A 21673-nucleotide genomic window follows, 5' to 3' on the forward strand; every position below is an offset into this window, starting at 1 on the left:
AGCCTTTCTGGCCAGAGTCAGGGGTAACTGTTCCTCCATCTCTGTGCACTGGTGGCAGGGGAATTGTGGCTTCAATACCTGGTAACACACCCAGAGTGTCATCTGGGCAAGGACTTTGCTGGGCAGCAGAGTCTCACGGCCCCTCTCTAGACCATGGTCAGTGTGCATCCTTCCAGTCAGTGGGATCTTCCAGCTGCTTGGCCTTGGCTTCCAAGATCTAAAAAAGCAAAACGTGTTTGCTGTACAAGCATAGCTCCACAGAAATCTCCAGGTCTAACCATGTTTCCTAAATTGCCACCCCAGAGGCTTTGTTACATTGGAATTTCAGAGCAGCCACTGTCCTACAGGCCCAAAGAAAACCACTGCCCATCTCTTTGCCGCAGGGGGGTTGGCCCAAGAGTTTTTTCCCTATTCAACCATTCTCCATTTGCAAAGAGGGAGAGGGCCTTGGGGGAAAAGGGCAGTCTTTGGTCAGATTTTCATTTCCTGCGCTTGTGATCCCGGAAGAGGATCCCCATGCCATTGACACTAAAAGGTGTGTGTTTGGGAATATCTCACCTGCAGGTTCCAACCTAATAATTTAGCCAAAAATCACCAGATTTGGCGCCCCCTTGTGGCAGAGGGTGAATGTGCCTTGCCCCTTAGAACAGCAGGACCAGCGTACAGCCCAGTGATCGATGATGTCAGGACACGCTGAGGCAGCCTGTCCTTCCCAGTGCATGAATGCTCCCTGGCCTGAACCAAACTTAGCATTAGAGGGCGTGCCCATCCTAAAAATGCCTCTGAGTTGGAGAGGAAGTGATGAGGTGGTCAGTAGAATCTGGTTTCCCAGAAAGCCAGATTTATTGGGGAGTCACACCCAGCTGCATAGGATTCGGCCAGGGCTCTGGGCATCTATGGGGACAGGATGTGGGGAAGAGGCTCACATAAAGCTTGAGCCTTGGAAGATAGGGGGCTTCTGCCAGCATGCACCCTGGACCTCGCTATGCTTTCCTGTTACTCAGAAGGTGAATGGCATAGTGGGAGGCACACCAACCCTCTCTCCCCAGCTGGCCTTGAGCAAGCCCCTCAGCCTTGGTGGCCCAAATTGGTCAGGTAAATGGACAAGAAGACCTTGGAGGTCCTTACCAGCGTTGACATTATAATGTCTGTTTGCTTCATGGCTCCTGTCTCCCTAGACACTCTCAAGAGAGTGGAGGAGCAACTGTGAATTCACCACCCTTCTTGCACTGGCTTACAGGGAGACAGACAGCAAACACACACATAAACACATACAGAAGTCCCTGCAGATGGTTACTAGTGCAGTTTGGAGATGAACCCAGGCAGGGTGTTCGCATGACTGGAGGTGAAGGTAGCGGGGACATTTGGTCTGGTCAGGGTAGGCCACTCTGAGGAGGTGGCTGTTGAATCCTGGGTGACAAGAGCAAAACACTTGAACTGTTTGGGGTGAGTTGTTATAGACCAGGGACTGGGCAAGTGCAGGGGCCCTGAAGGACATGTGCCTGAAGAACAGAGAGAAGGCCAGAGTGGCTGGAATAAGGTGACCAAGGGGCGGCCACAAGCTAGGTCACGCAGGGTCTTGTAGTGTGTGGTAAGTCCTTGGTTTTGATTCTAAGGGCAACACTATTTTAAGCTCTGGCGAGCTTTAAGCAGGAGAGTGACCTGGTTTGATATTTTTCTCTGTTTCCTAGGGGGGTGGAGCAGGGCTTGGGGTGGGGTAAGGCAGGGGCTGCCCCAGTAGTGACGATTCAGCTTCCTGTGTGGGTGGCCCATTGTGAACCAACCCAGCGAGCTCGCATCCTTCCCAGGGGCCTCTCCTGTTCTCTCAGTCCACCCCTGGTCCAGGAGAACCAGTTCTTCAGCCCAAGGAGCACCTACCCAAAGTCATTCGTTCACATTTTGATCGTGACTGGGAAGTGCCCCATCTACATCCTCATGCCTAATCCCATCCATGTCTGCAGCCACATTCACATCCCTACCATCCCCATCTGTATCTCTGTTTGCCTCAGGAACCTAATTCCCATTCCAGACTTGAGCCCTCATCAAAACCAGAGCCACTACTCTTGCTTTATGGGACAGAGGGATTGGCTGGGGGCGGACCTATTTATAGTGCTTTATGGCTTGAGGAGGCAGATTTGGGGAATGGAGGTAAACCCCCACCATTTGTGGTGACACCCAGATTCTCCTACACCACTGGCTCCCTTCCCTGTTTCCCAAGGCCCTCTTCCATCCTATGCTGTGGGACACCTTTGTGCCTCTGGGCCTCTCACCCCCACTGCCCAGGACTCTGCATCCTAGAGGTTCCTGGAAGGTCAGTTTCACAAGTCCATGAGCCTCAATTCTCACTCCACCCTACCTGCTCCTCACCAAGTCCAAGCAGCCCCTGGTGGAAAAGGGGAGAAGCTGGAAGGCAGGAGGGCAGGAGGCTGGGAGAGTTTACATTGGCATTTGCACCTTAAGATGCAAATTTGCATCATCAGGCTCCTAGTGTCCCAAGTCCAAGTCATCAGCGTGGCTGAGCTGAACCCAGGAGGGCAGCCTGACCTGCTTGACAGCTCCTGTCCTCAGCCTGGGACAGCATTGTGCCCAGGTAGATGAGACAGCCCTGCCAGTCACCCAGAGCTCCCGGGCAAGACCTTTATCCGCAGCCTTCTCCCCAACCCTGCCTCCATCTCCTTAACCCATTCCCCTCCTCCACACCACTCCCTGACTCTCATCTTTACTTCAGTCTAGCTCCTCTCCTCATCTTCACCCCAATTCTGAGCACGTTATTCAGTTCCCAACCCTGACCTTGTCCTCATCACTAACCCATCCTACTGTTAAGAATCATGTTCTGAGTCTCCCACGTACCAGGTACTGAGCCAGGAAGTGAGGGGAAAACCAAACCAAATGATGGACGGTCTATTCTAGTGGGGAAGATGGCCATCAAAGGTTTTAGCTACAGCATTGTGAGAGCCACTAATAGTTAAACTTGGCCTCCCCTGATGAAGAATTATCAAGCTAAAATCCAAAGGCAGAGGAAACATTAATCAGGTCCAGCAGGTAGAGAGGGACAGCATAAGCGAAGGCTCTGAGGCTGGAAGGGGCTGACCTAACTTCCATCTCTGTATCTAGTTTGCTCTCTTATACTTTATATTGTCTACCCTGCTTTGTTTTATCTCTTCAGCACTTTTAACATAGTATTTAATTTACTTGGTAGTTAGGTATTACTGTCTCTCCTACTAGAATGTAAGCTCCAGGAGGAAGAGCAAGGATTCACTTTGGTTCCATTGTATTCTAGGGCCTGACACAGTGCTGGCACCTAGCAGGGGCTCCTTTTAGGTCTGCTCCTTATGAATGAAAAGCTCCTAGTTCCAGAGGGAAGAAAACAGAGGGAGATGAGGTGGAGGGGATGAGACCATGAGGTAGATAGACCATGGGAGCTGTGTGAAGGTATGATGTTGCCCCAAAGGTGAGAAGGAGCCACTGCCAGGCTTGACCTAGGGTTAGAGGGAGGTGGGGGTGACCTGAGCAGACTTCCTGGGTCTTAAAAAGGACATTTAACTCCCTAACTCAACCACACCCCTTTTCCTATAGTCAACCTAAATCATAATCTCATCCTCATTCCTCACCCAGTTCTGAACCTACCGGAACCTTCTCTCCATCTTAGAATCCCTTTGACCCTAACTTGGACCAGGCACAGTGCGACCTTCCCTCAATGGTGAAAGAAGGGTGCCACCAGGAAGGAAATCTGGGCTGGTGCTTCCTGGCTGCTGAAGCTGCTGCAGGGAGGCAGAAGGAAAGAGGGCAGGTCTGGTGAAAGGGGATGGGGGCCCGACTCCCCTCACTCTCCTGAGTCCCAGATTCTATCTGCTGAGAACAGAGCTCTGATGCACTTTTATAATCTAATCTCAGTCCCAACACCTCCCTGAACTCAGCCCCATCCCAGGACTGACCCCACCCCAGTCCTCACGGCTCTGGCTTCTATGGTCCTGCCAGAAACGAGCTCCCAACCCCAAACCCTTCCACTGCAGATTTATTTCCTGTTGCACTGACACTCCCCCAACAAATTATTGCTGTCAGTTTCTTGTCCTTCTCTCCCAGCTTCAGTAGGCTCTGTGTGTATTTTATTTCTTCTTTATATCTGCAGTGCCTAGAACAGGGCCTGGGACTCTGGGTGCTCCATAAAGATCTCCTGAATGACAGGAGGCAGGAAGGAATGAATGACCTGGTTTCCCACAAACCAGTTCCAACGGAGCCCAATCCTGATGTCAACTCTTCCTGGATTCATTCTTTTTGCTCCTTTTGGGGTGGAGTAGGGAAGGGGAGTATTTTGCAAAATTAAGATATAGTACATAGTAAGATGCATAAACTGCCTTATATGCCACCCACATCAAGATATATAACATTTCAAGCTCCTTTCATGATGCCCCTTTGCAGGCACTCAATCTGTACTCCCATTCCACAGCTACTCACTAGGCTTTTATAAGAATTGCTTAGTTTTTAACTTGTTCTTGAACTTGGTATCAATGGAACCATAGAACATGTACTCTTTCATGTCTGGCTGCCTTCATTCAGTAGGATCTTTGTGAGATTCATCCTTGTTGTATTTTGTTCTTTTTTTTTCTCCTCCAAACTGCTGGGTAGCATCTACGATTATGCCATAAACTATATATCCATTCTTTAGCTTAGAACTTGTGCCCAAATTTCACTCCAACTGTCTTCTACTTCAGTATTTCATATTCAGTATTTTGGACCCCTACTCAGCTGATGCTGGCCCTGCAGAAAAAAGACAGACACCCTCTTTCCCATTCCTGATCACCTCTCCCTGGATCTTCTGTGCACCCTAGGGTCCCTGAACACCAGCTTCAACTCCTCCCACCCTTGTCTCATGGGCTCTGGGTCCTGAGGCAGAAAGATGCGCCAGCCTTTCCGCTGTGGCCACAACTGCCTCATATCCCAGAGAGGAATGGCCAGGCAGGAGGCCAGCTAGACAGTGGGGTTGTGCGTTGCCTCCTCCCCTGGCCTCCGCCCGCGGGGGCCCCAGAACCAATGCAGGGAGCCTGCTGCCTGTGGCTCTGCTTAGCAGGGGTGCCCAGGGATGCAGCCCATTGACGGGGGGGAGCAGAACGAAGGAAATTGTTAGACTGATAAAGATCTGGGGGCCCCTCCCCCAACTTCCCTGGGGCCCTGGCTCAGGCTGGACTGGCTCCCCCACCCCAAGCCTCCTTAATCCAAGGCATCTTCTCTCCGCCCCCTCGGAGGCAGTCCCAGTGCCCAGCCTGCTCCTCCTCCCTACCAGCTTCCAGAGGACTCCCAGCCCGGACTCCTGCTCGCCAGCCACGAGCACGGCCCGCCCCCAGCCCCGCCCCACAACAGCCTGACACCTCCCACCCGACCTGCCTAGGGCAGCAGCTTCTACGGATTCTGGGCTGCAGTGGGCCAGTCACCGTGCCACACCTCTCCACCTCGGAGACTGGCTCTTTCCACTCCTGTGTCTGGCTTCCCCTGCCTAGCTTGGGCCCCTGTGTGGCCCCCCCACACTGTCTGGGATTGAGCCTCCTGAGCAGCAGCCATGGCCACCTACAAAGTCAGGGTGGCCACAGGTACTGACCTCTTGTCGGGAACGACAGACTCCATCTCGCTGACCATGGTGGGGACCCAAGGAGAGAGCCACAAACAGCTGCTGAACCACTTTGGGAGAGACTTCGCAACTGGGGCGGTGAGTGTGTGCGTGTGACTGTGTGCACCCCGCTGTGTGGTGTGTGTGTGTGTGTGGTGTGTCTGGAACTCATGAGGAGGGATGGAGGGATGCCGGAGAGGGAGACAGCGCTCGGCCAGGAGAAGTGGGGGAGCTCTAGGAGGTCTGAAGACTGCGGGGCTCAAAGTGGCTCTGAGTGTCCCTCATCCCAGACCTGCCTCCCCACCTTCCCTGCTCTCTGGGCCCTCTTCCTTCCTCTGGTCTGTCACCTCTCCTCTTTTGTTCATTTCTCCTCTGTCCCTCCCTTTTCCCACCTCTTCTCTCTCATCATTCATCCTTTTGGGTTGCTCCCAACCACCTGCTGCTATGTGACCTTAATAGGTCATTTTCTAAGTGGCCATTTCTGAATCTCCACATCTTCACTGGTAAGTGGGAGAAAAGGGAGCACCTCTTCTTTCTTCCTACCTCTGTCTACTCTAAAACTGTAGGGGGCTTGGGGAACCCTGGGCTCCATTTGGACCCCTTTGTACACTAGCCCCTGGGGCTCTGCGTGGCTCCGGCCACTTCAGGTGTCTGGGAGAGGGGTGAGAGGATGGGAACTTAGGAGCTGGGAGTGGACAGAGGAAGGGCTGGGGTCCTGCTCAGCCCTGGGTAGATGTGCCTGAGGGTGGGGACAGCCAAGTTGGAGGGGCGGGAGGAGAGCCCAGTGATCAAGCCATCCCAGTGCGGTGAACATCTCCCAGCATGAGCAGGGCCCGGGTGAGGGGCCAGACCAGGGGGAGGCCTGAGGAGCCAGGCTCGAGTCCTGCCTGCTGAGCTGGCCCTGTGCCTGGCCCAGGTGGATGAGTACACCATCCAGTGCCAGCAGGACCTGGGCGAACTCATGATCATCCGCCTGTACAAGGAGCGCTATTCCTTCTTCCGCAAGAAATCCTGGTACTGCAACTACGTGCAGATCTGTGCGCCTTGCGGCCGCATCTACCACTTCCCAGCCTACCAGTGGATGGATGGCTATGAGACCCTGGCACTCCGGGAGGCCACAGGCAAGCTCCCACCACCCCACCCTATGCCATTAGGTCCCTTGCTCTGGCCTGGCCTCCCAAACACGGCCACTCCAGGCTCCCAACAAGCCAGCCAGGTGCCAGCCACACAGGGACACCCAGGAACGCCTGCCACTCTCACCTCTGTGTGCAGGGCCCAGCTCGGGGTACACCCTGGAGGAACAGAGATGAGTGAGGCATGGGGCCATCTGCAGGCTCTCAGGACAGGTTCTGGCTGGAGACACGTGTACTCTCCACCACCTATCTGTACAGTCCTCCCTCCCACAGGATGTCTGGCCACTCTGAAAAGAGCCCTCCCTGCTCTGGACTCTGACAGGATGCCCTACTCATGCCAAAAAGCATATCCTGCTACTCTAAAAAGACTCTGTTACTCCAGCAGGATTCTGTTACCCTAACAGGATGCCCCATTATTCCAACTTCTGCCTTGTTTCACTAGCAAGCCCTATTAGTTCCACAGCTGCCCAGGGCACTATAACAGGAGGGCTTGTACCTTATGATGATGCCCTGGTTTTCTAATTGAGCCTTTCTGGCACTGGTGGGGTGTTCTATTGCTCTAAAGGACTCCCTATTATCCCAACAAGACATCTTATTTCTCTAACAGGACTTACTGGTACTCCAAAAGGCCCCCTCAGTCCAGTAAGGCTCCATCACTCTGATAGCGGGCCCTGTTATGCTTACAGACTGTCCGGGTTTCCGTAGTAGCTGATCAGGGCAGCTCAGCCATTTTCCCAGTTGCTTGATTGGTCCCATGAAAGAGGGACAGGACCTGAGTGCCTGAGCTCCACGTGTCCACCCCTGCCAGAGCCCTGTCTGATGGGTGTGGGTCAGCTTCCTAATATGTGGCAGCTACATGGGGACCTCAGGCCTGCCCTCTTTTGTGCCCCTGGCTCTGCTACCTGAGACTTCCTCTAGGAGGCTGGAACGGGAAGGGAGGGCTGAGGGGATCAGGGGCCTGGAGCTCCATCCTCCCTGAGGCGGACCACCCACTTCCATCTCATTTCTCTGTGGCGGGAACAGGGAAATGAGGCCTGAGCTTGGAGAAAGGAGAGGCAGAGGCAGAGAGCGGCAGGCCTGGGAGGGGGTGGAGAAGATCTCACTGGAGGTGTGGAGCATCTTCCCAAAGTGATAGGTCTGAGTGGCATGGAAGCAAGGGACAGGCAGCATGATGAATGGTGCTGGGTGGGGCAGCTGCCACGCAACACCAGGGCAGGGAGACTTGAGTCACCTACTGGGCCCTGAAGCGGTGAGGTTCCCACTCAGGGGATGAAGCTGAGCTGGGTCTCCAGTTGCACGCCAGGGGGCACAGCTCATCCAGAACACATGAGCCAAGGCAGATGGAGGAGGGAAAAGGTGGCACAGGATGCTGTGAGGGAAAATGACGGGGCTACAGTGACAGGCGCATGGCGTCTATAGGGACTACCAGCCAGGATGCTGGAAAAAGACAGGCCTGGATCTGGATCTCAACTCCACCACTTACTAGCTGGACATCCGGGTACACTTCCAAATTCTTCTAAGCCTCAGTGTCCTCCTCTGTAAAATGGGGCTGCTGCAAAACCTATTTCATAGGGTTGACAGGAGAATCCAATGAGGTAACCTCTAAAAGGAGTTTTAAAATATCTCAACAACTTGGTGGTGGCTGTTAGAGGGTGGTAGGTAAGTGATCTGAAGCAGGCTTGGCTCAATTCCCAGCTCACTTTTCTATGTAATAGTGGCTCTTTTTTCCTTGTAAAATGAACACAATGATATTGTCCCTTGGCTGAAACTGTTGGGGCCAGAGGTGTTTTGAAACTCAGATTTCATTTAGAATATATATATACATATATAAAATATATCTGTATACATACATATCTACCTATCTACCTATCATCTATCTCTTCTATACGCACACTATACATTGGGTGAATATTATGTGAATCATCAACCAGGGCACCCCCTAATCAAATATGCTAATATTTCTGTGACAAACTATGAATAGTTACAGCAAGTGGGTTAAATAAAGACTGTAAATCGCTTCAGGTAAATTTAGAGTAGGTTTTGCCCATCAAGGAATTTGTGCTTAACTTGTGGAAAAAACAAAGAAAGTTGATTTCTACAGCCTTTTGGATTTTGGAATAGTGGAGACCGGATACAGGCCTATAACAATAGTCACCTGCCTTGCAAGGTTGTTCTTGGGTGGATTAAATTATTAATACAAGTGTTTAGATAGTAGCTTACCTATAAGTGATAAGTAACAGTTAGTTAATGTTTCAGTGGGTCTAAAAGAGGGACTTCCTGCATCAGCAGAGCCCACCTCCTGGGGTAAAGAGTTGGTCTCTGATTCTTTTCTTCTGAGTTTTTGGGAGGAGACACGCCGTTGCTCCCCCATCCTTGGCAGTAGGTCCCCCCCAGAGCCGACCTAGGGGCAGAAGCAGTGATCCTTGAAGGGGGCAAAGGGCGGGCTGGGGGTCAGGCCTTGAGTCTCATCTTTGGTCTCCCTACAGCAAAAAAGAAAGCAGACGACACCCTCCCAATCCTTCTGGAGCACCGACAGGAGGAGATCAGAGCCAAGCAGGACTTCTACCAGTGAGGGGGCAAGGGTGGTAGGGGTTGCTGAAGGGCAGGGTGTCGGCAATGACTTTGCCTTCTGTCCTCAGAACGGTTCATGGGCATCCGGGTCCACCGTCTTGGCTTCTCTTTGCAGCTGGAGGGTCTTCGTTCCTGGCCTGCCCAACTACGTGCACATCCCCAGTTACTGCCCTCCTGTCCGGAGAAATCCCAACCGGCCTGAGTAAGGCCCTGAGGGGCCCCTGCCTGGCTGACCCCTGGGCTCTACTGTGCCCCCACGCCCTGTACCCCAGGTGCCCGGCCCCAGCCCTGTACTCCTTCCCACAGGTGGAATGGCTATATCCCGGGATTCCCGATTCTCATCAACTTTAAGGCCACCAAGTTCCTGAACTCAAATCTCCGCTACTCCTTCATCAAGACGGCCTCCTTCTTTACGCGCCTGGGGCCCATGTGAGTGTGCGTGTGTGTGACGGGGCAGGGAGGGCTCCTGTGAAGACTGTCCCCCTCCCCCTGCTCCGTGCGGCCTCCAGCAGTGCCCCAGAGGTCGGCATGGCCAGGTGGGCGGAGGGAGCTGGAAAAGCAGGCCTGGAGTACCTGAGGGTTGACACCCAGAGGAAGAGAAAGACCTTGAGCTGTGGGCTCGGGACCCTGAGACCCAGAGACCTCAGTGGGGCGGGGCAGCTCCGCCTCCTTGCCAGCGGACACTAGCGACGGCCTCCGCTCGAATCCCTTCTCCTAGGGCACTGGGGTTCAAACTCCGCGGCCTGGTGGACTGCAAACAACCGTGGAAGAGGCTGAAGGACATTAAGAAAATTTTCCCTGCAAATAAGACTGTTGTTTCCGGTATGGGGTGGGGCATTCCCAGTGGAAAAAGGGAGAGCCTGCCGATCTCCTCCCGGAGGGAACCCCAGACACGCTCTAGAGGCTGGACGCAGCCGAGGTGGGAGGAGCAGGACGTACCCCCAGCAGCAATCGCGAGCTGGGCGGGCATGCCCTCTGGCGGCTTCTTGGGAAACGCCACCCTGGGCCCTGCCCGCGGGTCCCAGGGAGGCAAAGGGTTTCCCTCCGCGTCTTCTCGCTTATCTGTGGTCTTCCGCTGTCCCGGGCCTCAGCCCCATGCCCCTCTGTCCCTGAGGGGTACCTGGTCGCGTAATGACGCCCCCCCGCCGCACCCCCAGAGTACGTAGCCGAGCACTGGGCAGAGGACACCTTCTTTGGGTACCAGTACCTCAATGGCGTCAACCCAGGCCTTCTCCGCCGCTGCACGCGGATCCCAGACAAGTTCCCCGTCACAGACGACATGGTGGCCCCGTTCCTGGGCGAGGGAACGTGCCTGCAAGCGGAGCTGCAGGTGAGGCCTGATCCGGCAACATTCCCCACAGCCTGCCTGCCTCTTCCCTCCCAGGCATCCCAGCCACCTCCGCCGCATGCAGTCCCACCCTTGCCCGCAATCCCCAGTGGCTCCCTGGCCAATTCACCCTTGGGAGTCCAGGGTATCTGCATCCAAGGCGCGGGTCACCCCGGGTAGCGGTGCTGGTGCCCAGCTGCTTGCCCATCGCGGCTCCCCTCCAGAAGGGGAACATTTTCCTGGCAGACTACCGCATTTTGGAGGGCATCCCCACCGTCGAGCTCAACGGCCGGAAGCAGCATCACTGTGCACCCCTCTGCTTGCTGCACTTTGGCCCTGACGGGAACATGATGCCTATTGCCATCCAGGTGCCTGGGGTGCAGGCCTGGGGCTGCTCTGTGAACGTGAAGCCAGTGGAGAGTGTGTGTGTGTGTTTGTGTGTATGTGCACGCCCTTATGTGTGTAGTCAGTGGGTCAGCCTGTGTGTGTGTGTGCATCTGTGTGTAAGCATGTAAATACATGTGAGTGCATATCCCTGTGTGTGCCTCTAAGAATACACCTGTGTTTATGTATGTCTCGATTATCTGTGTGTGTGGCCCTGCGAGTAAGCCTCCAAAGGAGTCCCTGCTTGTCCCTGTGTGTGCACATCTGTGTGCTTGTATGCCCACACATGAACTTGGCTCCCTGTGGGTACACTTGTGTGTAAACTACTGTGTGTTCAGTGTGTGTGCTGTGTGTACATGCACAGATGTGACCAGATGGGAACATGCTTGATGACTCAAGCTTGTCTCTTTGACTCCATTTGTCCATCTACTTGATAAACCAATACCTGTTGTAGGAAACTGGAAATGCTAAGCCACTCAGACTTAGCCATGGCCTTGAGAATCTGGTCCGGCAGGAAAGGGAAGTGAGGTGCCAGGGTCATGTCCAAATTACAAAAAAACCCCTCTTGGGAGGATCAGCCAGGTGCTAATGCTCCAGCTCATGAGTGGATTTCCATTAGGCTAGATTTCCATGTCCCCCTCCCGTGGGGCTGGGTACCTTTATGAAGTACACAGCCTGCACAGCTTTATGTGGCAGCTGTGGGGTTGAGATAAGGTAGGCTTCTCAGAGGAGGCAGCTTGTGAGCTGGCTCTTGGAGAATGTGTGAAAGGGACGAGGGTAGGGTGGGAGGCGGGAGCAGGCACTGCGGGGAGTGGGAACAGCCAACTAGACTGAATGTGAAGAGGGAAAGGCCCTGGTGTGCTCAGGGCACCAGAGGGGCTGGAGTGTAGAGGGTAGAGGCTCTACCTCCTCAAGCTCCCCTCTGCATCCATCCTGCAATGGGGACCCTTGTGTGTGGGGGTCTCTGCCCTCACCTGACCTTCCCTCCTTCCCTGTCCCCAGCTCAGCCAGACCCCCGGGCCCAATTGCCCCATCTTCCTGCCCAATGACTCTGAGTGGGACTGGCTCCTGGCCAAGACGTGGGTGCGCTATGCCGAGTTTTACTGCCATGAGGCCATCTCCCACCTGCTGGAGACCCACCTCATCGCTGAGGCCTTCTTCCTGGCCATGCTGAGGCAGCTACCCATGTGCCACCCTCTCTACAAGGTGTGCTCCTGGGCAAAGGAGCCTCTATGGAGCATCGCTGCCCTCACCTGACCTCAGAAAGCCACCTGGCTTGCTCGGCAGTCAGAGGGATTCCATTAGACTCCAGGAGGCCTCCGGGGACCCATGAGAGAGGGTGTGGGGTAGGGACTTCCTGAAGTGAGGGGGTCTGATGTTGCAGGAATGGGGGTGCAAGATCCTCTGGGGGATAACTTCGGCCCTCTCTCACTGTCCTCCTTGCTTTCCCCACAGCTCCTCATCCCCCACACCCGATACACCGTCCAGATCAACAGCATCGGGCGGGCTGTCCTCCTCAATGAGGGGGGACTCTCCGCCAGGGTAAGATTTCTATGCCAACCCCAGCAAGACATTTGCTCTCCTGGCATTTGCAGTGAGACTAAAGGCAGAATTTCCCACTTGCCTTTAGGTCATGAGCAGGCATGAAGGGAGGGGACCCCTTAAAGTGGATACTGTGTCTGCAAGGGTGCAGAGGAAGGGACTGGGCCTGCTGGCCAGGAGGGGGAGAAGTCCTGGGGTGCGGGCAGAGGTGCACTCACTAGACTGTGTGTGAGGCGGGTGCCATCCTCAGAGGGGAGGACTTCAAGGACCAGGGTCAGCTCCGGGGTCTGCCTCCTCCTCCCTAACAGGGCATGTCCCTGGGCCTGGAGGGCTTTGCTGAGGTTATGGTGCGGGGTCTCTCAGAGATCACCTATGACAACCTCTACATCCCCAATGACTTCGTGAAGCGTGGGGTTCAGGACCTGCCAGGATATTATTACCGTGATGACAGCTTGGCAGTGTGGGACGCACTAGAGAGGTGAGATTGGGACGGCAGTGGGTGACACTCTGGGATGTTGGAGTAGGTGTGGGGTGCTTTTAATTACCTGAGCTTGGGTCTGTTGCCGTCTGCTGACCGTGGCAAGCTGCCCTCATCTCATCTCCTCTGACTCACAGGACGTGCCCACCCAAAGGCTTGGGGCAGCCAAGGCCAGGGCATCCTGGAGGAGGTGGGAGGAACACTGCTGGGAAGGGTAGATGGAGGGTCCAAACTGAGGTCCTGTCCCCTGGTCAGGTATGTGACAGAGATCATCACCTACTATTACCCGTGTGATGCAGCAGTGGAGGGTGACTCTGAATTGCAATCCTGGGTGCAGGAGATATTCAAGGAGTGCCTACTAGGGCGTGAGAGCTCAGGTAAGCATCTGGGTACCTGGCACCCAGCAGGCACCTGGGGCTGTGCAATGGGCCCTCCTGGCTGGGCGGGAGTCTGACTCATTGGAGGCCAAATTACTGCCCCTGGATTTTAACAGGCCCCTTCCCTAGCCCTTAGAGCAGTGGCATCTCAGAGAGGCTGGGGAAGAAAGCACAGCTGGCCATCGTCCCTATCTGTGCTCAGGGGCTGTGAGTCGCCTCTGTAGAGACCTGAAGGGGTCCCTACTCAAGAAACAAATCTTTGCAGACTGAGAAGTGGAAAGCGCAGAGTGTGCTGGAGGCTGGTGAGCTGGTGGAGAGCTGGCAGGCTCGGGGGTGGGTAGAGAGCATCCTTAGATCAGGCCACTTGGGCACCCACTCAACAAAAACTTAATCTGTGATGGGATGAACACTGTGCTGGTTCCTTGGGAGGAAAAAGGGAAGGAGGCAGGTGAAGGTGCCTGCCCTCAAGGAGTCCACCGTCTGAGAGGATGGGCTACTCAAGTAAGTGGGCAGTTACTCAAAGCAGGACTGGTGCAGTTTGGGGGGTGCTTAGGAGCCCAGGGGAGACCCCTCACCTAGCTTGGGAGAACTGGTAGGTACAGTGTGAGGGTGGGTAACAGCAAGCTAAAATCTAGCTGAGAGCTAACGGCTTGGCTAACATCTAAGATCCACAGGATGGGGAGGTTAGCTGTGAGATGACAGAGGTGGGGTTGGAGAGTTCTGGGTGGAAAGACCTGAAAGGCAGAGCAGGCAGTTCAGGGAGTAGTTTAGAGGTCCCTGCACCAGGGGCTGAGGGTGAGAGCTGGACAGGTTCCTGGTGGGGCGACAGCTCAAGCCATGAGCAGGGACACTGTGCACAGCCTAGTTAAGGAGTCCGAAATTACCCTGAGTACAAAGGGAGCCACTAAGTTGTCTGCAAGGAGATTAGATTTGTATGTTAGATTGTCTAGCTGCTCTGGAGGTCAGGAGAGAGGTTAGGAAGCTGCTGTGGTGTCCTGTCAGGAAGGGGACAGGGACCTGGCTGTGGGGATGAACAAAGAATTCCAGAGCTACTTGGGAGATAAAAATGACAGGCCTTTGGTGACTGGTTTGGGTTTGACAGTGGGTGGTAGGTGGAGGGAAGGGCCAAGGGTGACTTGAAGGTTTTGGGCTTTCACAACTGGGTGGATGATGTGTGTCCTTCCTTGAGCTGGGGGCCTAGAAGGAGGCACGATTTGGGGAGGAAGATGATAGGTCTGGTGTGAATGTGATGGGCTTTGGAGTGGATGGGGGTGGGGAAACCAGAGATCACCATGGCAACCAGGGCCAGCTATTCACAGTGAGACAGCAGGAAAGAGGCAAGCAGCAACTTGGTTAGGTATGAAATTGAGAACCAGGCTACTGAGGAATCCATCTGGAATGAGTGTTGACTCCAATGCAGAAGTCTGTGTGTGTAAGATGGGAGTGGAGCTGGGGTGGGGTGGATGAGGACCTATGCTGAGCCCCAGCAGGAAAGCCAAGATTCTTCCAAGACTTCTCTCCACTGAGGCTTGGGACCAAAGGGGCTCCCTAAAGGGAGATGGAGGAAAGATCTGAGGGCCCCACCTCAGGCAGGTGCCTGGAGCATCATTGGAGGACATCTAGTGCCAGGCGAGGCCCCCTCCCCAAGGCTGGTGGTTGGGACTGAGAGGAGGCGGGCCTGTGGCTGCAGGAGACCGGAGCAGGCAGGATGAGGACGCAGAAGCAGCAGCTGGGAGGCCTGGCAGGTCAGGGGGAGCTGGGCTTCACTGCGCCCTCTGCCGGCCAGCCAGGACCAGGGCGGACTGACTCTGGGCCTTCCCCCGCCCCTCAGGCTTCCCTACCTGCTTGCGAACAGTGCCTGAGTTGATCCGGTATGTCACTATCGTCATCTACATCTGCTCTGCCAAGCACGCAGCTGTCAACACAGGGCAGGTACCTCACCAGCCACTTCACCAGCTCCAGGCCCAGACTTAACCTTGTACTGACCCCAAAAGCAAACCCAACCTCAGCCATAATCCCTAGTCAGCGCCCACCATTCTCAACCCGAGTCCCAACCTCAATTTGAACCCGAGAGTCCTTGGCGGTGCTCCCTGACCCAGAACCTCTCATTTACTTCACCTCCAGCTGGAATTCACCTCCTGGATGCCCAACTTCCCATCATCCATGAGGAACCCACCGATGGAGACCAAGGGGCTGACCACTCTGGAGACCTTTATGGACACGTTGCCGGATGTGAAGACCACATGCGTTACACTACTGGTGCTCTGGACACTCAGCCGGGAGCCCGACGACAAGGTGCCCTGGGGCCTCGGGGTGCGGGAACTCTGAGCACAGGCAGGGTGCTGGGAGGCCAACGACAGGAGAGGGGTGTCAAAGGTGGGACGCTGGAAAGACGCTGCTGACAGGGAAGGGCGGAGGGGTGGGGGCCCGATCCGTCTCAGATGTCGGGTTCTGTGCCCGCAGAGGCCCCTGGGCTACTTCCCCGACATCCACTTCGTGGAGGAGGCCCCACGGAGGAGCATGGAGACCTTCCGCCAGCGCCTGGCCCAGATCTCTCATAATATCCGCCAGCGCAACAAGTGCCTCCCCATCCCCTACTACTACCTGGACCCCGTGCTGATAGAGAACAGCATTTCCATCTAGACGGCCCTTCCCGCCTGGCCTCGCCCCGCCCCGCCCTGCGCCTGCTTGTTTTCCAAGAAAACTACTTCAGACACAAGCAGTGGGTCTGTCATTGCGCGCGGCCTTTTACTGGGGATGCGGGCTGAAGGGCTGGCTCCTCCGGGTGCGGGCTGGGGCGCCTGTGCGCGCACGCTCACAAGGCGATGCTATTCTCCACCACCCCGTGGTCTAGGTAGGCGGAGGGCAGCGCCAGGCCCCGCTTCCGATCCTGGATGTCCCGCGATATCCGGACCAGGCGGCTCTGGAAAGTAGTGATACTCTGCCGCAGGCGTCTCCTGCTTTGGGTAGATGCCCAGGCACCGCTGGGGAAGGTGGGAGAGACGTCTCAGAGCCCCTTGATACCCCGACCCATTTTTCAACACAAAACGATTCTGGTCCATCTTAAATATTAAGCACCCCCACCTAGAGACGCAAACTACCCAGTTCACCGGGAATTCCACCCAAGGACACAGACCACCACCCAACCCCTGTCCACCAAGGAACCCCAAGACCTGTTAACCTTGAAACATAATCCACCCTATCGACCAAGGCAAAAGCCCACCCCTAAGCCTAGCCCACCAGAAATCCAGATCCCCAAGCCAAGCTCACTCCGGAACCCAGACCACTCTAAGCTCTGCCCACTAGAAACCCATGCTGCTGTAAACCACACTCCCAGCAGCCTACTTCTCTCCCGGCTTTGTCAGCCCTCTATCAATGAGCCCAGCCTGCTAAGCGTGCCCTCCAAGTAACCCATTGTCCACAGGATCCCTTTCTCACCCCCACCCATTTTCCTGGAACCTAAGAACCTCCCTTTCTGCCCGGACCCTGGATCTTGCTTACAGTGTCTTTGGTTTCATGCCTTACACCCCACAAGAGCACAAGGGCGTGGCACATGGCATTGACCTCAAGAAGTCAGGTCTGTCTGGCGTTTGGTTGTGTGTGAGGAAAGCTGTATGGTGCTGGGAATATTGGGTACTGAATTCCACCTGACCCTCAGACTCAATAAGCACAGGGCTGCCAGTGCTCTAAGGTCCACTCCTCCTGTAGTCCCTCCCCCAGTCTGGCACTGGCTCACCTGGCCACTGTTAATGTCAGCACATTGGGCTGAGCAATGGAAGATGATCGTGTTGAGAAGTCAGTGAAGCCAGTGCAGCTGTCCAGGGCAGAAGGGACCCCTACATGGGGGTGAGGTGGAAAGAACAGAGATGAACCCTAAGGGCTGCTACTCTGGGAAAGTGGGATCTTGGGGGCAGGAGTCATCCACCTCACTTGAGCCCATGCAGCTTAGAAAGCCCTCATGAAAGATCCCCCTGGCCCAGGCAGGCAGCTTCAAGTCCCTGCTCACTGTCCTGTCCTTGGGGTACAGATGCCAGTAGCACACGGTGACTAACAGTTGGAAGTCTATGCTGCTCAGCGGTGTGGGTTGGAAGAGGCCACTGAGCTCAACTGCCCTAAAGAGACCAAAGAAAAACAGCCAACCACACATACAAACCTGAGCTGCGCTTCAAACCTGGAGGCGTCTGTCTCCACCAGGGGGTGCAAGCTGAGGGCCTGAGAGCTTTAGTTGGTTTGCAGGTTTGTTTCGACTGGCTACCAAAGTTTTTAATTTGTTTCTTTTGCAAGCTGAATCAATGGCTTACATTTAAATATTTAAAAATGTCTGGTTTCTCTTGAAACATCTAAAGATCTGGCTGTAGTCACAACTGGGTCACCAGTGTCCCCATCAAACATGAGTAAGTTCCTGCCCATCCCTCATCCCTAGCTTTTTGCTACTTGCTGGCCCTGCAGAGATTTGAGTTCCAGTCTTTTGAGCTAGATCAAGCCACAGGGGGAGGATAAGACACCAGGCCCCTCTGTGTTGGGACTGGAGGACTGGGTCCATCTCCTCCACTGGTTCCAAATGGGCAAAGCTGGGTGTGACTTGCTCACCACAGCATTCACCCCCAGCCATAGTAGGGCTCATGAGGGATATGTGGATCCATTGCTCCAGCTATGGGTGTAGGGCAGTCCCTGAGGACTTCAAGGGGAGGTGGGGCCTGAGCTGGACCTGAAGGGGCAGCAGCATTTGGACAAAGGGAGAGGGAGAATTGGGGTGCCTGGTCTCCCTAGGCTCAGTATGTTGAGGGGTTAGATTCAGAGAGACTGAGATGCTGCAGTGACCACTACATTATGTGTGGAAAACAGAAAAAAGCCCTGGGAGGCTCAGAAGCAGCACTGTCATACATCCCAGTCCTTAGGAAGGCTGTTAGGCAGTGTGATGGCAAGAGCTAGGGACCCACAGTCAGGTGGGAGCACACCTGGCTGCTGCACGTGTTTCCACACAGTGGGCTTCGGGACTGGGAGCTCATGGTGGGGTGCTGCCAGGACTTGGGGCTTCTCACACGTGTGCTGTTGTTGGTCAGATCTGAGGCTCCGATGACCTCAGCCAGCAGGAAAGGGAGTCCCCTCTACAGCCAAGAAAACTAAGAAGTGAGGACCCCAGGGACTACCAGCCCAAGTCCCCCTGAGTGCTCGCCAGTATTTCTGCTGCTTCACCTTAATCTCTGCCTGGTGCTGGGCATAGAGCAGAGGGTGTCTGTCCTGCCAGACGACGGGCTGGGGAGGGAAGGCGAGAGAGGGGGATTTACCCCACCGTTCACCATTGCAGCCTCTCTGCCTCTCCACCGACCTGGGCTGGGACGTCGCTGGACTGGAATGTCAGCCAGCCACTGGCCTCTTGACAGTTTTACCTTTTCCCCCAGGGATGGAGAGGCCCTTGCCCACTCCTCCCATCCAAGGCAGACTGAGCCAGCAGCCCGCTTCGACACACTGACCCCAACTTAACAGCTGAGGCCAGAGGGAGCCAAAGAGCAGTAACAAGAGGGAGGAGAAAGGACGGGTCACAGCCGCACCCTCCCACTGACTCCAGTTGTCTGCCTACATCTTCCCTCCTCTTCACGGTCTGTGGTTTTGCCACCGGCCCCTCCCTCTGCTGCTGCTGATTTCCCCCAGCCCACCATGTCCCCACCTGATCCTCTGGTCTGAAGCACGCCTTTCTCCCCCACGTTGGTTCCTCCACCAGGTCCCCACCAAGATATGATTCCTCCCAGACATTCCTTCTCCTCCTTCCCGTGCACCTCAGGGCACCCCCACCCCCCAACCCATGGTCTCCCCTCCTCCGCCCTCTCCGGCCCTCCCACTGTGGCTGCAGCAGCGCACTAGTGCCCTCTCCCGATCTACGACACTAGCCTCCCGTGCCCCTCCCAGCCCAGCCCGCCTTACCTGTCCCCTCCCGCAGCTCCAGGCTCCGGCTGGAGCGGGGACCCGAGGCCGCACCTAGCCCGAGGGGAGGGACCGCGCGGGGATGGGGGAGTCGCCTTGTGCCGCGCAGCAGCAGCACCAGACCCTCGTCCCTGGGGGCTTCACCCCCAAGTCCCGCTTCCGGGTTCGGGGGAGAGGAGAAAGGGAAGGCTCTTGGGGTGGAGTGGGTCGAATTCGAGGGGGCCAGGCCCTCACTACCCCCGCCCACTGAAGTTCTCCGGAAGTTGTTCGGCCGCAGGGCTGAGCTCTAGGCTGCTGCTCTCACCGGGCGCGCTGACACGCTGTGCCAGGTCCCCGAGCCCAGGAAGGTGGCCACCCGCATCCAGTACTCGCCCCTGGCGTGCCACTGAGGGAGCCCGGGAGTGCCGCAGGAGCCAAGGCAGGGGGATTGAGAGACTCTAGAGTGGCGAGGCGGGCAGCTCTGTGGAGACCCTCGTGCGCCTGGCTCGGCGCGGGTGGCCGGTGCCCCCCCTTTAGAGGCGTCTCCCCCTTGCGGCGCGCCCCCGCGTCCCGCGCAGCACCTCGCCCCGGCCCCCACCCCTTCTCCGCCCGCAGTCTAACACCAGCTGCTTCCGCTGTGGCCTTGGCTTGGGTCCACTTCTGCGGCACGGGTCGGCTTTCGGCCCTGGGCACGCTCCCTGGCTCGTCCTCCAGACGGCTCTGCCCTCTTCCGCGGTCCCGGGAGAGAACTGGGCGCGCTGCCTCCCACGTGTCTCAGCCTGTCCGCTGCCACCTCTGGAGGGAGAAGTTCCGTAAACCACTGAGGAGCAGACTCTGAACTACCCCGTCTCTCTCCATTTCTGCGTCTCTTGCCTCCATCCGCTTCCTCAGCGCTTTCCCAGGTCGGTGGAGAAGAAATTTCTTCTGCTCCTCGAGGTTCTTCTAGCTGGTCTAAGAATCAGATTGACGGAAGACATAGTAACAGGAGGGAAAAGAAAACAAAGTTTAATTATGTAGGTAAGGGGAAGCCGTAGCCATGGGCTCCAAAGACGGTCAGGGAGAATGAGGTGCATGTTCATCCTGAAGCAAGGAAAGGGGGAGGGGTCTGAGACTTTGAAGGAAAAGGGAAGTACTTCACAGGAACAGGAGAAGAGTAATTAAATGTTTGATAAACAAATACTTGATGGGCCACCCAGAAACAATGGAACACAAGAGAGACATTTTAACAGATTTAGCATAATCCTCTCTGTCTGCCACACCTAGTTGACATTAGTTATCCACGGTGATAGCTCACCTCTTGGAGCAGTTGCTCTAAATTCTTTTTATGCTGTTGGGGGGTGCGGGTAGGTCAAAGTTTCTTTCTGAGTCCTTTAGGCCTTGATGTTTTTCAGCTCAAAATAATCTGCATGTCACAATGGCACATCCTGGGGCAGCCTGCCCTTGGTCCTTACGGTCCAGCATGACTGGGGAGAGCAAAGATAGGGAGCAGGCTGCGGGAGGACCAGCAATGAGGAAGGAAGGGGGGACGGCTCTAAGCACCACAAAGGGGGGACGTGGGGCCCCTCGCTCCAGCCCGTCAACGTTTAATTTTCAAAAAAATTAAAACACGATTCATACGAATTACAATCAATACAAATGAAAGATTTAATTCAACTCAGCAAGGTGGCAATGCTCATTCTAAGAACAGTTGAGCTAGGTATTCATAGGCAATTTTAGAAAGGAATGTTAGAATTGCTGGGCTAGATACAAAACCAGCTAATGTCCTACAGGGCAGTTAACTATAATCTTTGGGGTTATCTGCTTTTATGGAACAGGAATCATTTGCATCTTTACCACACAAGTTACATGAATTTCACAAGATTGAGACTTTTATTAATAATAAGTAGTAAGATCAAGCAATGGTATTTTCTTCTAGAAAATTAAATATCCTTGAAAGAACAGGCAGTTGCCCTCTTGACTTTACAAGTTTCGGACATTTTTTCTTAATAGGGCTGGTCCTGTGAGGATATCAGGCAATTAAATAGAAATCTTTCTCTGCGTTACCCCTTCCCCCTCAGTTTAAAGTCTCCACTCCCTTTCTACTCATTGTGGCCCGCTGCCGTACAATCCCACTCTCTCAGACAACAGGCGGGTATGCATCTTTTCAGACTTCTTCCTTGGCATTTGTTCTGATTTACATAGCCTTTTTTTTCACTATAAAAAGGATTGTTCCATCTGTATCATTGCATGGCTCATTTTCCACCTATATAACAATACCTTAAGGATGCTTTTTCCCTATTAACATTTATGAATCAGCTTTATTACCAGCAACACTATTGTTCATAGTAGGACCATTCCCTAATTTGACATTTTCTTCCT

The 21673-nt window shown here is 54.9% G+C and overlaps 1 protein-coding gene across 3 annotated transcripts; it reads left to right on the forward strand.

Moving 5' to 3' along the window:
* The first annotated feature begins 5387 nt into the window (after positions 1-5387).
* ALOX12B (arachidonate 12-lipoxygenase, 12R type) lies at positions 5388-16133 on the forward strand. 3 transcript variants are annotated; one of them, XR_008997170.1, is made up of 15 exons: positions 5388-5701; positions 6519-6723; positions 9222-9303; positions 9422-9508; positions 9613-9735; positions 10025-10128; positions 10464-10636; positions 10858-11001; positions 12020-12223; positions 12473-12559; positions 12868-13037; positions 13293-13414; positions 13551-13716; positions 15246-15346; positions 15539-15607. XR_008997170.1 is itself a non-coding variant. In XM_036896092.2 (15 exons), exons 1-15 carry the CDS (start codon positions 5555-5557, stop codon positions 16055-16057), a joined length of 2100 nt encoding a protein of 699 aa, XP_036751987.2. In that variant the 5' UTR covers positions 5394-5554; the 3' UTR covers positions 16058-16133. The 3 variants fall into 3 exon arrangements, 1 of the variants encoding a protein (XP_036751987.2); XR_008997171.1 differs by having other exon boundaries at positions 5389-5701; positions 13617-13716; XM_036896092.2 differs by lacking the exon at positions 13551-13716 and adding an exon at positions 15878-16133 and having other exon boundaries at positions 5394-5701; positions 15539-15709.
* Positions 16134-21673: the final 5540 nt, after the last annotated feature.

Source organism: Manis pentadactyla, chromosome 4 (genome assembly GCF_030020395.1).
Source record: "Manis pentadactyla isolate mManPen7 chromosome 4, mManPen7.hap1, whole genome shotgun sequence".
NCBI classification, from domain to species: Eukaryota; Metazoa; Chordata; class Mammalia; order Pholidota; family Manidae; genus Manis; species Manis pentadactyla.

What these genes read in the sequence shown, in the direction of transcription:
- ALOX12B (XM_036896092.2), top strand. Translation starts at nt 5,555, where the DNA reads ATGGCCACCTACAAAGTCAGGGTGGCCACAGGTACTGACCTCTTGTCG. An exon ending in GCCTGCAAGCGGAGCTGCAG is followed by an intron (nt 10,637 to 10,857) that starts GTGAGGCCTGAT and finishes GCTCCCCTCCAG; the next exon opens with AAGGGGAACATTTTCCTGGC. An exon ending in ACTAGGGCGTGAGAGCTCAG is followed by an intron (nt 13,415 to 15,245) that starts GTAAGCATCTGG and finishes CCCGCCCCTCAG; the next exon opens with GCTTCCCTACCTGCTTGCGA.